The sequence below is a fragment of the Peromyscus californicus genome, unplaced genomic scaffold (genome assembly GCF_007827085.1).
Source record: "Peromyscus californicus insignis strain IS unplaced genomic scaffold, ASM782708v3 Scaffold_4__1_contigs__length_199733344, whole genome shotgun sequence".
NCBI lineage: Eukaryota > Metazoa > Chordata > Mammalia > Rodentia > Cricetidae > Peromyscus > Peromyscus californicus.
The window spans coordinates 63,609,599-63,622,627 of NW_026294562.1; the positions used below are offsets into that span (position 1 = coordinate 63,609,599).

The following is a 13,029-nucleotide window of genomic DNA, read 5'->3' on the forward strand; positions in this document are numbered from 1 at the left end:
CCCCAGGACCCAGCCTCTGGCATTCATTTTGGAAGAAAAGAAGGGCGGATGGAAGGTGGAGGTGGCATTCTTCTCCAGCAGCATGAGGCCATCCCAAGGGCCCTATCTGTTGACACTCTGCGAAATTCCCCTGGTATAGAGATGGCCCTCAATGATTGCTGGGTGTGGTAGTACGTGTCTTTAACCCCAGCACTCAGGAGGCAGAGGCAGGAGGATCTCTGTGAGTTTGAGGCCAGCCTGATTTACATAGAGAGTTGTGGGCCAGCTGGAGCTATATAGTGAGACTATGTCTTTAAAAACCAAAACAAAGCAGCTATCATTGGCCGAGGGACAGGCTGAGTGGTGCTTCTCATCGTCTTTGAGTATCTTCCTATGCTTCCTAAAGTTTGAACACAGTCACTCTGAATTTCAGAACACAGATGCCAGTGGCTATGGCTGATACAGGGAAACACAAAGGCAAAGAGAAGGAAAGGAAGCCGTCTCTCCCTTTAGGTGAGTGGCAGGAATGGACCCGCAGGGCACTGCTGGTACCTCAGGAGCTTGCGCGAGGACTCACCCTCCCACCAGAAAAAACCTGGGTCAGGACTCGCGGGTTCCATCTCCAAACAAGTCCTACACCTGAGTGCTGCACAGGATCCCTTGAGGTCCCCAGTACACAATCACACCAGGCTAGATGAAAGGCCCTAGATCTCAACCTTCCTAGTGCTGTGACCTCATGTTGTGGTGACCCCCAACCATAAAATTATTTTCATTGCTACTTCATAACTATAATTTTGCTACTGTTACGAATTATAATGTAAATATCTGTGTTTTCCGATGGTCTTAGGCAACCCCGGTGAAAGAATCGTTGGGTGCCCAAAGGGCTTGCGAGTCACAGGTTGAGACCACCTGCCTAGAAGGTTCTGGGCACTGAGACTGACAGCTCACTGAAAGGCGTTATCAAACAGCAGAGCCATCCCACCCTTTCTGGGCAAATTGTCAGTTTTTGACCCACGCAGTGCCCATAAGCAAGAGCAGTGGTGCTGTACCCAGCCCTCCCTACCCTGGCCAGGTGGGAGGAGGAGGCCCTGCTGACAGTCTGCTGATGTTTCTAGGAAAGATGGGCATTGTCGCCCTGCCTTAGGGAGCTCACCAGAGGGAGCCACAGGAAGGGACTCCATTGCATCCACGTGGTGCCCGTGTGTGGTCTCTGCTAGTGGCACTGTCCGTGGGTACTTTTAGCACCAGCCTGCAGCTTTTATTCCCATTGGCATGGATGGGAGCATGCTCTTGATGCATGACTCCTGGCAGGGAGGTCAGGTGGGTGCCCTCTTGGCTACTTTGATTTTGCTAACCTCTCCTTTAAAATGCAAGTTCTTGTCTTAAGTGCTGTCTGCTTTTCCGTCCCCATAAGGAATTATTGACAGATGGCCAAGGGGATGGCTGCTTCCCCTGCGCCCCTCCCTCTGAAACCCCACCAACCTTCTCCCAAGTCAAGCTGGCCATATTGCCATGACCCAGACATAACCAGCACCACAAGACCTGCAAACTGCAGATGGGTCAGGCCTAAGCTGGGGGGAGGGGAGGCCGTTCAGAATTACTGCAGAGTGCCGGGCGGTGGTGGTGCACGCCTTTAATCCCAGCACTCGGGAGGCAGAGGCAGGCGGATCTTTGTGAGTTCGAGGCCAGCCTGGTCTACAGAGCGAGATCCAGGAATGGTGCAAAGCTACACAGAGAAACCCTGTCTCCAAAAACAAAAACAGAATTACTGCAGAGACTAGGGAAGTGAGTGCCGGTCTCACACTCTGTGGGCAGGCTGCTCACCGCCCCCCCCCCCCCCCGAGAGAGACCTCTCTCCTGAGCTGAGTCCCTGCCCTGCGCTAAACTCCCAGGATTAAAAATAGAAAAGAAGAGTCACTGCTGGGTTTCAGGCAAGCCTGTTCCGGTTTTGAAAATTAAGAAAATACAGTCGCAGTGTCTGTGGCCTCATCTCTGGGTACACAGAATGGCAGTACCTCATCAGTCAGTGGCCCACATCTATGGGCAGAGAGAGGCTACCAGTCGGGTCGTGAGAGCGAGCCTTCCTCCCAGGGCTCTCTGAAGGACCCACTGGTTTGGGGAGGGGGAGTTTTCATTTTCATCAGCCTGGATAGTACGCAGCCTGCCTTGGGAGTCAGGTGTCTTGAGATGTAGCATCCTGTAAGGTGTACCAGTAAGTATAGGTCCAGGTCTCTGTCCAGGTCCACGTCATGAGTGTGATCTCACCATCAAAACCAGTGGTTTCCTCGGGGACTCTACCATGTCATCAGTGTAGCTATGTCTCTGCAAGCTGAGCGGGGGCCACACTTTTCCCTCCTATCTCCATGCCAGGGACAGCTGCCCCCAGGCCAGTCACCTAGCCACAGGCTCAGGGCTTGGAGTGATGAAGCCCAAGCTCCAGGGTTTGTCCTGTCCCCAGAGCTGGTCTCTCCTCATGTTTGAGCCCCTGCTATTCCCATTCCACAGTGCAGCCTGATCCTGAGTACATGATCCTGATCGCAGACAGGCTCCTACTGGAGTTGCCCCTGGAGGGGCTCTCCGCATTTGACCAGGTCACCTCCCTGTCAAGAGAGTTTTCCCTCCAGATGCTGTGGAATCGTCTCCATAAGGAGGAGCTAGGTGAGTAGTGCCTTGGCCATAGTAATGCTCAATTTTAAAATAGGAGTTTTTAGGCCGAGCAGCGGTGGCGCACACCTTTAATCCCAGCACTCAGGAGGCAGAGCCAGGAGGATCTCTGTGAGTTCAAGGCCAGCCTGGTCTACAGAGCGAGAACCAGGACAGGCACTAAAATGACACAGAGAAGCCCTGTCTCGAAAAACCAAAATAAATAAATAAATAAATAAATAAATAAACAAAATGGGAAATTTAAAATTACGTTTCAGAGAAACCATTGTTAACTCCTGTCAAAGGGTGAGGAGCAAGGCACTAGGGATGCAGCCCAGTGTGCGATGCTTGGCTAGCATGTACCCTTGTTCCATGGCCCTGAATTCCATAGCCAGCACTGAAAACAACTACCAACTGTTTTAACCTTTTCCTTGGCCCTTATTCATTCAAAACCATTTCCAGAATAGATAGTTGAATCTGTGTTTCATGAGTGTTGACACCACAGCAAAGAAGAACCCTGCTGATTGAAAAACCTGACGGCCAGAATCATTTGGCTAGATGCTGAGGGACAGGGAGGGAAGGCAGACTCTCAGTCAGGCCTGGGCAAGAGAAAACAAGGACTTGGGGACCATCGCCTGTGACATTGCAAGATACTTCAGTCTGTGAAAGTCCTCCAAACCGTTCCTAGGGAACACTGCCACTTTGTAGTACATGTTGACCATAAATATATACCATATGAAGTCGAAAATACAGCTCAGTGACAGAGCGTTCACCCAGCCTGAACAAGGCCCTTGGTTATAAACCCAGGACTGCAAAAAGAGAAAAGCATTCAGTGATCAATAAACACCAAATTAAGTTAAAAATCAATTAGACTTCTGCTGCTACTCCAGATAAAAATAATACGAGCCACATTCTTCCTACCAAGATGACAAGAAACCGGAAAAGAAGAAGCAAGGTATCAATCAACCCAGGACACGCCCCCCCGAAGAGAGGGGAGATACATGGTGTCTTAGTTAAGGTTTCTATTGCTGTGTAGAGACACCATGACCATGGCAACTCTTATAAAGGAAAAAAACATTTAATGGGGGTGACTTACATTTCCAGAGGTCTAATCCATTATCATTATGGTACGAAATGGTAATGTGCAGGCAGACATGGTGCTGGAGAAGAAACTTAGATTCCTACATCTTAACGAGTAGGCAACAGAAAGTGGTCTGAGACATTGGGTGGTATCTTTAGCATATATGAGATCTCAAAGCCCCCCTCCACAGTGACACACTGCCCCAAACAAGACCACACCTACTCCACAAGGCCACAATTCCTAATAGTGCCACCTCCTTTGGGGGCCATTTTCCTTCAAACCACCACACATGACCCAGGTGCTTCTTAGAGTCTTGTGGCTCAAACATGGGCAAGAACAGCCCAGGAGGATCCTGGACTCAAGACATGGAGCTTGGAGCCTGGAGAGAAAGCTGAGAAACTTGGGGACAACATAGCAAGAAGTAACAACTGCTTAAAAAGGCCTACAGAGGACCCCATGGAGGCCAGCAGAAGCGAGGCCAGCAATGGTGAACCCAGAGATCAGGGAAAGAAATAAGCAGCTGTGGAGCAAGGGGGTGATAACTTTTTTTTTAATAAAAAAAAAATCTATTTAAAATATTTTTGAGCAAGCACGTAAGTGAAAGAAAATAATAGCAATACGTGTGGGATTTTATAACATGTATGACAAGACCAGAGCAAGAGCTGGGGGGCGGGGGTGGTGCGGGCTGTGCAAGGGCCCTGCGCCATAGCTGATGCAGGGTAGTGTGACTTAAAGGGAGACTGTGATAAAATGTGAAGTAAGCCCTCAAGCAAGCACTAAGGACAACCCAAGCCCCAGAGTTTAGTCTAGATCGGCGCTGGTGGAGGGTGGGGAGATGAAGCTGACTGTGGGAGGCATACACCGAATCTCCACACGCGTCTGCAGCTAGGAGGATGGCTGCCGTTGAACAGGTTGGTGTGGATGGGTGAGGACTAGCGGCCTCCACAGGTCAACGGATGAGCAATTTTGGGCTGATGGCTACATGCAGTGGGTGTCCATCAGAGGAAATGGAATCAGCCCGGTGAAGGAACACCTGTTCTCCCATGTTTGTGGCATCCCCATTCACAGCAGCCTAAGTGCCCATCACTGGGTGGATGGTTACAGAGGATGGACCACATCTACACAAGAGAGCACTATTCAGCCACGGAAAAGAAGGAGGTCTTGCTTTAAGCCAACATGAAGGAGTCTGGAGGACACTGTGCCAGGCACAGGCAACAAGCTTACACTATGTCATTCACACCGGGGAGCCTATAAGGTTCAACTCCAAAGCAGAGAGAAAAGCGTAGGCAGGGGCTGGCAGCAGGGAGCTGCTGGCCAAGGGCACAAAACCCCAGTTGGAGGAAAAAGACCGAGAGCTCGGTTGAGTGACATGGTGATGGTGGCCAGTGCAATGCCTTGTTTTTCTCTCTCTCTTTTTTTTTTTTTTTGAAAGTGGCGAAGAGTAGAGTTTAGGTGATTTTGCCAAGCAGCAGCAATGGGAGCGTGTGGTGACTGTTTGGCAGGCTCGGCTCCACTAGTCCACAGTGCATGCACACTTCAGAGTCGCCTACCACGTGCCAAGTGTGTTTGCTAATTCAAGTAAAAGACGAACGATTCAATTAAATGTTTTAAATAAGTAATTCAATTAAAAGGTCCACCATTCCAAATAGTAGGGAAGATGTAGAGAAGCATGCTTGCCCACCATTGATGGGAGTGCTGCTGTTGGTGGGGATGGCACACAGGAGAACCACCCCTGGGAAAGGGTTGGGGGGGTCATAAAAAGTTACACACTGCCCCACAGGTGACCCATGCACCCTCTCCTAGGTCTTTATACAAGAGATGAGAAGGCATGCTTAGACATAAAAACATTTAGATTGTACAACTCCCTGTGACAGCCCAAACCTGAAAGCCCCTGAACTAAAACACTCAGGGTCATGTCCTTGCAGTTTTAAGGATTTCATTTGGCTGGGACCGGTGAGGGAATGATGATATGACCACACACACACACACACACACACACACACACACACAGAGAGAGAGAGAGAGAGAGAGAGAGAGAGAGAGAGAGAGAGAGAGAGAGAGAGAGAGAGAAGCTGAGATTGGGTGGGCTGGGCTCCCTGATGGAGAAGCCACAGGAGCATACTGGAAGCTCAGCAGGGTTATTGCATACAGCTGGACAAGGAGGTATGGTTATTACAGATAGATAAACAAGGAGGCAAAATTATTATATAGAGCTAAACAAATTAGCTAATCTTGGTAGGAGTAGTAGTAGGGGAGCAGTCCTCAGACTGTGAATTCCTGGAGGGGAGAAAGCCATGGTGGACATTTTCTTAACACACTACCGACATCTACAATGGACCAGGGGAAGGATTAGTCATTTCCTTCTGAGCCTTACCTTGGGTTATGGGGCATTTGTCATTTTCCCATGGCCATGCCCATGTCAACAGCACACATTCGTTAAGGTCTTCCTCTGCCCCCCACAACTGAGCAGCCAATTGACGGTCATTTGAACACCCTCTTGAATGGATAGCACATGGGAACATATCATCAGTGAGGAGACTGTGCCCAGGGAAAGACTCAAAAGAGGGCACACAGCAGACGCCTTCATTTCTGGAAAATTCTGCAAAGTGCAGATTGGTTTCCACTCAGAAAGCCAATAAGTAGCTACTTGGTAAGAATGAAGGCCTCAGGAAATGCAAGACTGAGATGTATCTGAGGGCCTGTGCGAAGGCCAGGTCTGACTCTGGTAGAAGATCCATCAGCTCCAAGCACCCTCTTAGTGTGTCCCTGAGAAGCATCCTTGGCAAAACGAGGGTGGCAGAGAGCCATGTCTGTGCCTCAACCCCACTCCCTATGGAAGTCCCACCCTGGAAGGCAGAGAAAAGAGTGGAAGGCACAAGGTGGAAAAGGGAGAAGATGGTCACAGTGGGGTACGGAGCCAGCCACATGAAGCCTCCAGAAAAGACCTGCTCACTGGGGAGAGCTAACACAGAAAAGACTCAGGCTATAAGTCTGTATGCAGAGACCCTGGGACCATCAGGGGCCCAGACACTACAGGCATTCTGCTGGTGCCTCGAAGCCTGGGGGACTGGTCATTCCTGGAGCTTTTCTTGGGCCTATGAAGCTTTGTCTTTCGACATGGCAAAAATTAAAATCCCATTGTTCTCACCACTAGCAGATTCACAAAACTCAAAATTGACCCGAGTAGCACCCAGCACCTTCACGGTGCTGTGTGCCCGCCGACGCGTCACACCTGTCACACTTGTCACACCTGTCATTGTCCCCCACAGAAGGCAGTGTGAAGAAAGAGGTCAAAAGCAAGGATATCAAGAAGAAAGGTCCGGGAAAGAAAGGCCCGAAGGTAGGTGGGTGGAGCCCAGGGGCCCCTTGCTCCTCTTGCTTGAGCTCGGTAAGGCTCAGCAGGCCTGCCGAGGCCCAGCTGCTGGCCCCAGGTGTTGACACCTCTGGCTGTGTTGCAGAGCACCGTGATCAGGGTCGTCCCACCCGAATGCATCCTCATCGACTCGGACACTTTCAAGTGTATCCTTTGAGGGGTGGGTGCTCACGGCCCCCAGGACTCTGCTTTGGTTCTTGTTTGCCCTTGACTCAGACCCAGTTGTTGTGGACCCTTATGAGGAGGCGGAGAACAAAGGTGAGACCATCACGTGGGCTCTTGGCACATAGGCCAAGGCCACCCAGGCCTTGCGCCAGCTGCTCTCATGGATGTGTGGAAATTGACTCAAGTAGCCTTGGAGTCTTGGGTCTGAACACAAGCTGACCACCTTGCCATTCTCAATACTTTGGGGCCGCCTCCCTCCTCCTCCTCCTCCTCTTCCTTCCCCCTGCCTTCTCTTCCTAATGCTTATCCTCCTCGGCCAATTCCTCCACCTAAAGAGGAAAGGAAAGGCACTAGCATTCCCACCTGTGCTCAAACCTCACTCCTCCCCAGCCTCTGTCCCATCCCAGTGTCACAGGGCCCCAACCCTCATGCTCCCATGAGGAAGCAGCAGCCTGTCTCTTCTCAATTCTTCCTGCAGAGGTGTTGAATCCTGTCTCCATAACCCAGGAGATCTTGGATAAGTTCCGAGACTCATACACTGCACGTTGGATGGGGCATCTGGGAAGCTACCACTTTCCAAGGTTGGGACATGGATCTCCAAAAGCTGGCTAGAGAGGCTGGTACCCTTATGTGGCACCTTCCCTGCTGGATGGATCTGTATGTCCTGTAGAGCCCCCAGGCACAGCACTAGGCAAGGGAAGCTGTTATAATCCCAGGGTCACTCACCCACACATGATCTACCCCAGGTGACCTCAGGTACCCTTCAGGCCAGACCACCCAAAGAAGGTATACTACTAGCATAGAGTCAGGTAGTTCCATGTCACTAGCCCCCGAGAGCAGGCATTCTGTCGTGCTGGTCCCTTAATGTGTATGCTACTAGGGCAGGGGGAGCCAAGCTAGTTGGTATAGGGGTACAGGAGCAAGCCTGTGCAGGGCTGGGGTGGATCACAGAGAGCAGAGCTGGTGGAGGTAGGACATGGAGGGTGACGAACGCTCTACCTAGTTCCGTTCTCCCATATTAGAGGTACTATAGTACTTTCCAGGGCCAGCTCTACTGGCTTGAGATGTGTGATTGTCCCTAGAGTACCACTCTTTGTGGAGAAGTCCATCTGAGGCCAGCTATACACTAGAAAAACAAAAATAATGTGGGCCCCACAGCCGTATAAAGGGTCTTGTGTGGGTGGCAGAGGGCATTCCCTGCTGGACAAACAGATCTGGAGGAGGGGGTTGCAGATGCACGTGCCTAGCCCAGATGTGTGATCCCACCCACCGACGTTTTCACCCTGTGCAGCCAGACTGACTGGGAGCAGATACTGGACAGCTGCAGAGGCTTTTTCTTCTACGGGATGGAGGGCTTCCTGTCCCACCTGGTAGTGGAAAGACTGGTAGCCATGGATCTACAAGGTAAGGCCCCTCTCTCGTCAGCAGCCTCAGCCAGGGCCTGCAGACACACGTGAAGCCTCAAGGGCTTGGCTGCTGCTGCTTGATCCAGAGTCCAAGGCTGTGATGCTTCAGGAAGGCATAGAACCCCACCCTAGTCTGTCCTCCACCTACCTGAAAACTGTCCCTGCACTCTTTCCAACAATGGCCGGGCAGCCACAGGGCCACTAGCCCTCCTGGTTGCCCTCAGCACCTCCTTACATGCAGAGGACCCCTGTCCAGATCTCCAGACCCCCACAAACGAGATCCAGTTGCCGAGTGTCACCGCCGAAGGCTGGGCTGAGAGGTCCCAGAACCCTTCCAGTCTGAACATGTGTGTTTGGGTAGCCTTGTTCTCTCTGTGCATCTGTTAACAACAGGCCCAGGAGGCCAGTGAGCCTGGGAAGTGCTGTACTGAGACATCCAGGGACTGAAGGGGTCCAGAGGCCAGGTAGAGGACACAGTACCAGGACTGTGCCGAGTACAGTGTGCTTACAGGCTCCTTGCTGGGAGGTCCGTGCTAACACGGCCCTGACAACACACAGCACTGCAGGACTGCAGGCTCGATGCTCAGACATACGGAGAATGTGTGGCAATGAGCTGGTCTTTGTGGTCCACGGCTGTCTCAGCAACATGTCCATAGACCCCTCCGGTGTGTCCACATTCCTTCCAGATGCCCCAGGGTCTTTTTCCCACTCATAAGAGGCCACTTTTGTTGGGCTGCTCAGGGCCAGCCATCATGAACAGCCAATGGGTAAGCCTTTTCAGGACCTCAGAGATGGCCCTTCCTCCCTCATGAGGCATATGGCCCCTTTCAGGGTTTTATAGCAACTGCCTGGATGCTCCTTCCACACCAGGGCACCCGTGTCCACCATGGCCACATGCTGACCAGGTCTACTTCCAACTCTTGGTAGCCTTGGGCATGTACCAGTCTTACATGAGTAGAGTGAGCAGAACTTCCATCATCAGACACGCCCAGAGAACATTCCTTGTCCCAGTGATGGAAAAAGCCCTCTTAGAAGAACTAATTCTCAGTGACATGTCACTTAAAGTAGGAGACACATGAGTCAAGTGCAAAAGTGGCCATCCTTCCTGGTGTCCACTGTCCCCAGGAGGCCATGTCCCCTCACAGATGGACATTTTTCCTGTGGGAACAGTTGCCAAAGCCCATCTCAGGGCTCAGGGACAAGAACAACCTTCACCTCTGTGTCCATGTCAGTCCTGTAGATAGTCACACCAAGGCCACACTCTGCCCCCTGTTGCAATGAGCATGCCTGTCTAGGGTGGCCCACTCACACCCAAGTACTCATGACCATCTCACGTCCCAGAAATCCTCACAAACTGAGGGTTAGTAAGCTTGGTCAGCACCCAAAGCCCTCTAATAGTGCACATGGCACCTTTGCCAGCCCCTCTTTGGGGCCAGCTTCTCATACCACACCACACCCCAGGTTAGCACTGAAGTTCTTTCTGTGTCTCTGTGTCTCTGTCTCTGTCTGTCTGTCTGTCTCTCTCTCTCTCTCTCTCTCTCTCTCTCCCCCAGCACCAGTATGGAACGTCAGAAGCTTCCATAAGTGATGAGGGAGCAGAGCCACCCATGCTAGGAAGAGTTAGAGGTGGCCCTGAGCAGGCTTGTTCCCCATTTCCAGTGTATACACTGGGTAGCTGAAAAGAACCTGTTGAGAGTCCAAGCCTCAGGCTGATTAGTCAGAGTGCAGCTCCCATGGGGATCTGGTAATGGTGTGGATGACCACTGAGGAGCCTCACTGTGTCCTGCAGAATGCCAGATGATGGTCCTGCTGGACTTGACAAGATCCCCTGAGAGCAGGAAGCGGAAGGTAGAGTCCACAGAGAACAAGAGGTACCTAGTGTCCTTGTGTTATCAATGGGGGATGGGGAAGGGGGTATAATGAGGAAGTGCTGGTACGGCTCACCCCAGATGGGCTACCAGAGCTGGCTGGCCAGCACCTTCCACCTCGTGGTACCAGCTCCCACTGCTGGCAGGCTCCAAGCTAGGGCTGGGAGCTGCCACCAGATGGATTTGACAATACTCAAAAATGCTATTTTCTGTTAAATGACATGTAACTCTTGTGGGTGAGATTCAGAACTATAAAAGCCCTGGTCCACACATGCGTTCTGACAGCTGGTGTAGGGAAGGACAGAGGGAGGGCCACCAGTCCCTTGGTGCCAGTCCATGTGTCTCCACAGTGCATCACAGCGGTCCTTGGAGAAGCCCATCAAGACTGCCATCCTTCTGAGCCTGGTGGGGGTTGAAAGCATCGTGGCTAACCAGTGGCCCACACTGCTGCAGGACAACGCGCTGAGGGCCACCATCCTGTGGGAGAGTGAGTGGGCATGCTGGCTATCCCAGTCTCCTTGGGCTTTTGCAAGAAGCCTGCCAAGGATGTCCACAGCCCACCTGAAGGGACTTTTCCCCCCCCCCTTAGACATGTTAGCATTTGGCAAGCCACTTGGGAAAACTGTTCGTCTCATTCAGAGGATAGGCAACGAAACAGGTAACCCAGGTAAGGTAGAGACTGCCCAACCATTTGCTTGTCTGTGTAAGTCACCCTAGGTTACATTGCACCCCATTGCCCTCAGGGACAAGATGTTCCCCACTTCAAGAAAGAAAAGAAGAGGGAGGGGGGAGGAAAGGATGGGAAGAGCCTGAGTCAATATGCATTGCCCTTGTGGAGAAGTCAACCTAGTCTGCTCAGCCTCTGGGTGAGCTAGAGCTGAACAGGAGCATGGAGGAGCCCAGTCTCTAGCCCACCATATAGAGAAAGAGAGACGGAGGAAGGGTGGGGGGGCGGTCAGGAGAGTAAGCAAAAGAGCTCAGCTGTACTCTCTATGAAATGATGGGGAGATCTGGGTGGTCCCTGCACTTTCCCTCTGCCCAGAGAGAGGACTTTGGGGAGTCGACCACCTAGACTACCCAGTCCATGGGCCCCATGCAGCCACCTGGTCCAAGAAAACATCCAGGAAGAGGAACTCCTGGACTGGGGGTGTGGCTTGCTAGAGCCAGGAGGATCACCCTACTTGCATCTCCTGATCCGGGAAAATTTCCGACAGCCTCTAACCTAGGGAGTAAAGCTTCAGGGAGGGCTGCAGGATGTTGCTGTTCTAGATGAGACAAACTCCACCCACCCATCCTTCAAACAAACCTCGTGCCAAGATGTGCCAGCTGCAGTGAAAGAATCTGCAGATAAATTTCACATGTAGATACTAGAGTAAAAAAAAGAACAGATAAAACTCTAGCTAATTGCATTTAGCAATACACTAAAGTGAAAATGTACCATAATTCATGAAGATTTATCCCGGGAGAGTTTAAAATTGAGAAATCTGAAATACATTCAATACAACTCAGCAGGAGATTAACTTTTGAAAAATCTTACACTCCCCAGTGCCTGGGATGTAGTTGCCAGGGAAAAGAGGGGAGTTGGATGTGTAAATGTATTTGAGAGGGTGAATGAATGAGGAGTGAATAAGCGGGCGAGCAAATGAACAAATGAATGAGGAGTGAATGTGTGAACTTGTGCGTGTATTAGTGAGTACATTAGTAAGTTGAGGGGTGAATTAAGTGGGTGAATAAGTGAGTGAGTAAATGAGTGAGTGAGTGAGTCAGGAATAAATGAATGAAGTTGTCTGTTAGTAATTGAAAGAATGAATTTGTGAGAATAAGTGAGAACAGTGACTGAGCAGTCAAGTAAAGGAAGAGAGCAGAGAGGTGGACAAGGGTGGTAAAACCTGCCACTTCTTCCTAACAAACCAGAAACAGGACTGGACATGACTCTGCCCACTCGGTCTGCGCTACAGAGTGGCCAGCATGTCGCTTTGCCGTAAATGGGGAAAGAGCAAACTGTGCAGGTCTCATGACCGCCACTGTCAGCGTTGGTCCCCTCGTTCCTGTCATCACAGAGGGCCCAACTTGAAGCAGGTAGCATGTGTTTGGAAGGAAGGGACCAACTGATGCTTATACCTGTGAGTCATCCTGTCTAGGGTAGGGGTGCCTCGAGGCATCACAGAGGAAGCTATGAGGCCAGTCTCCAGGTTTAAGGTGTTCCAGGGTTCCAGGGGAGATGGGCAGGGGGCTTGGGGTCAGGCCCGATCACATTCTGGTGCTGTCGTTAACAACCACATAGCCAGACCTCCATAGCTTAAAAACTCGGCAGCACTGAGGAGCAGGAGGTGGCCGGGCTTCTGTGGTCAGGCTGCAGGGAGAACTCAGGGCCCCCTGCAGCCAGAAGCACCAACCTGCTCCCTGATGCTCCCCTCTTCATGGTATCATGCCCTTGGTGAGAGGCTGGGTATCCAGGCAGGACTCAGGCCGCTGCCCGAGAGCTCTGGGGCAGCTTATGTCTTATGCTCCACA

General features: G+C 51.4%; 1 protein-coding gene across 22 annotated transcripts in view; it reads left to right on the forward strand.

Annotated features, from left to right (window-relative positions):
* The window catches only part of Cfap46 (cilia and flagella associated protein 46), a 95,979-nt gene that overhangs the window by 82,571 nt on the left and 379 nt on the right, over window positions 1-13,029 (forward strand). For 16 of the 22 annotated variants that reach the window (XM_052761173.1, XM_052761175.1, XM_052761185.1 and 13 more), the window contains 10 exons: window positions 413-492; window positions 2,485-2,637; window positions 6,973-7,043; window positions 7,162-7,222; window positions 7,299-7,334; window positions 7,720-7,822; window positions 8,533-8,645; window positions 10,437-10,518; window positions 10,866-11,002; window positions 11,105-11,182. In XM_052761173.1, coding sequence (XP_052617133.1) covers window positions 413-492; window positions 2,485-2,637; window positions 6,973-7,043; window positions 7,162-7,222; window positions 7,299-7,334; window positions 7,720-7,822; window positions 8,533-8,645; window positions 10,437-10,518; window positions 10,866-11,002; window positions 11,105-11,182 — 914 coding nt within the window. Of the gene's footprint in view, window positions 1-412; window positions 493-2,484; window positions 2,638-6,972; window positions 7,044-7,161; window positions 7,223-7,298; window positions 7,335-7,719; window positions 7,823-8,532; window positions 8,646-10,436; window positions 10,519-10,865; window positions 11,003-11,104; window positions 11,183-11,729; window positions 13,018-13,029 lie in introns of those variants that run through there. The other 6 variants (XR_008222926.1, XM_052761188.1, XM_052761168.1 and 3 more) reach the window with 5 other exon arrangements.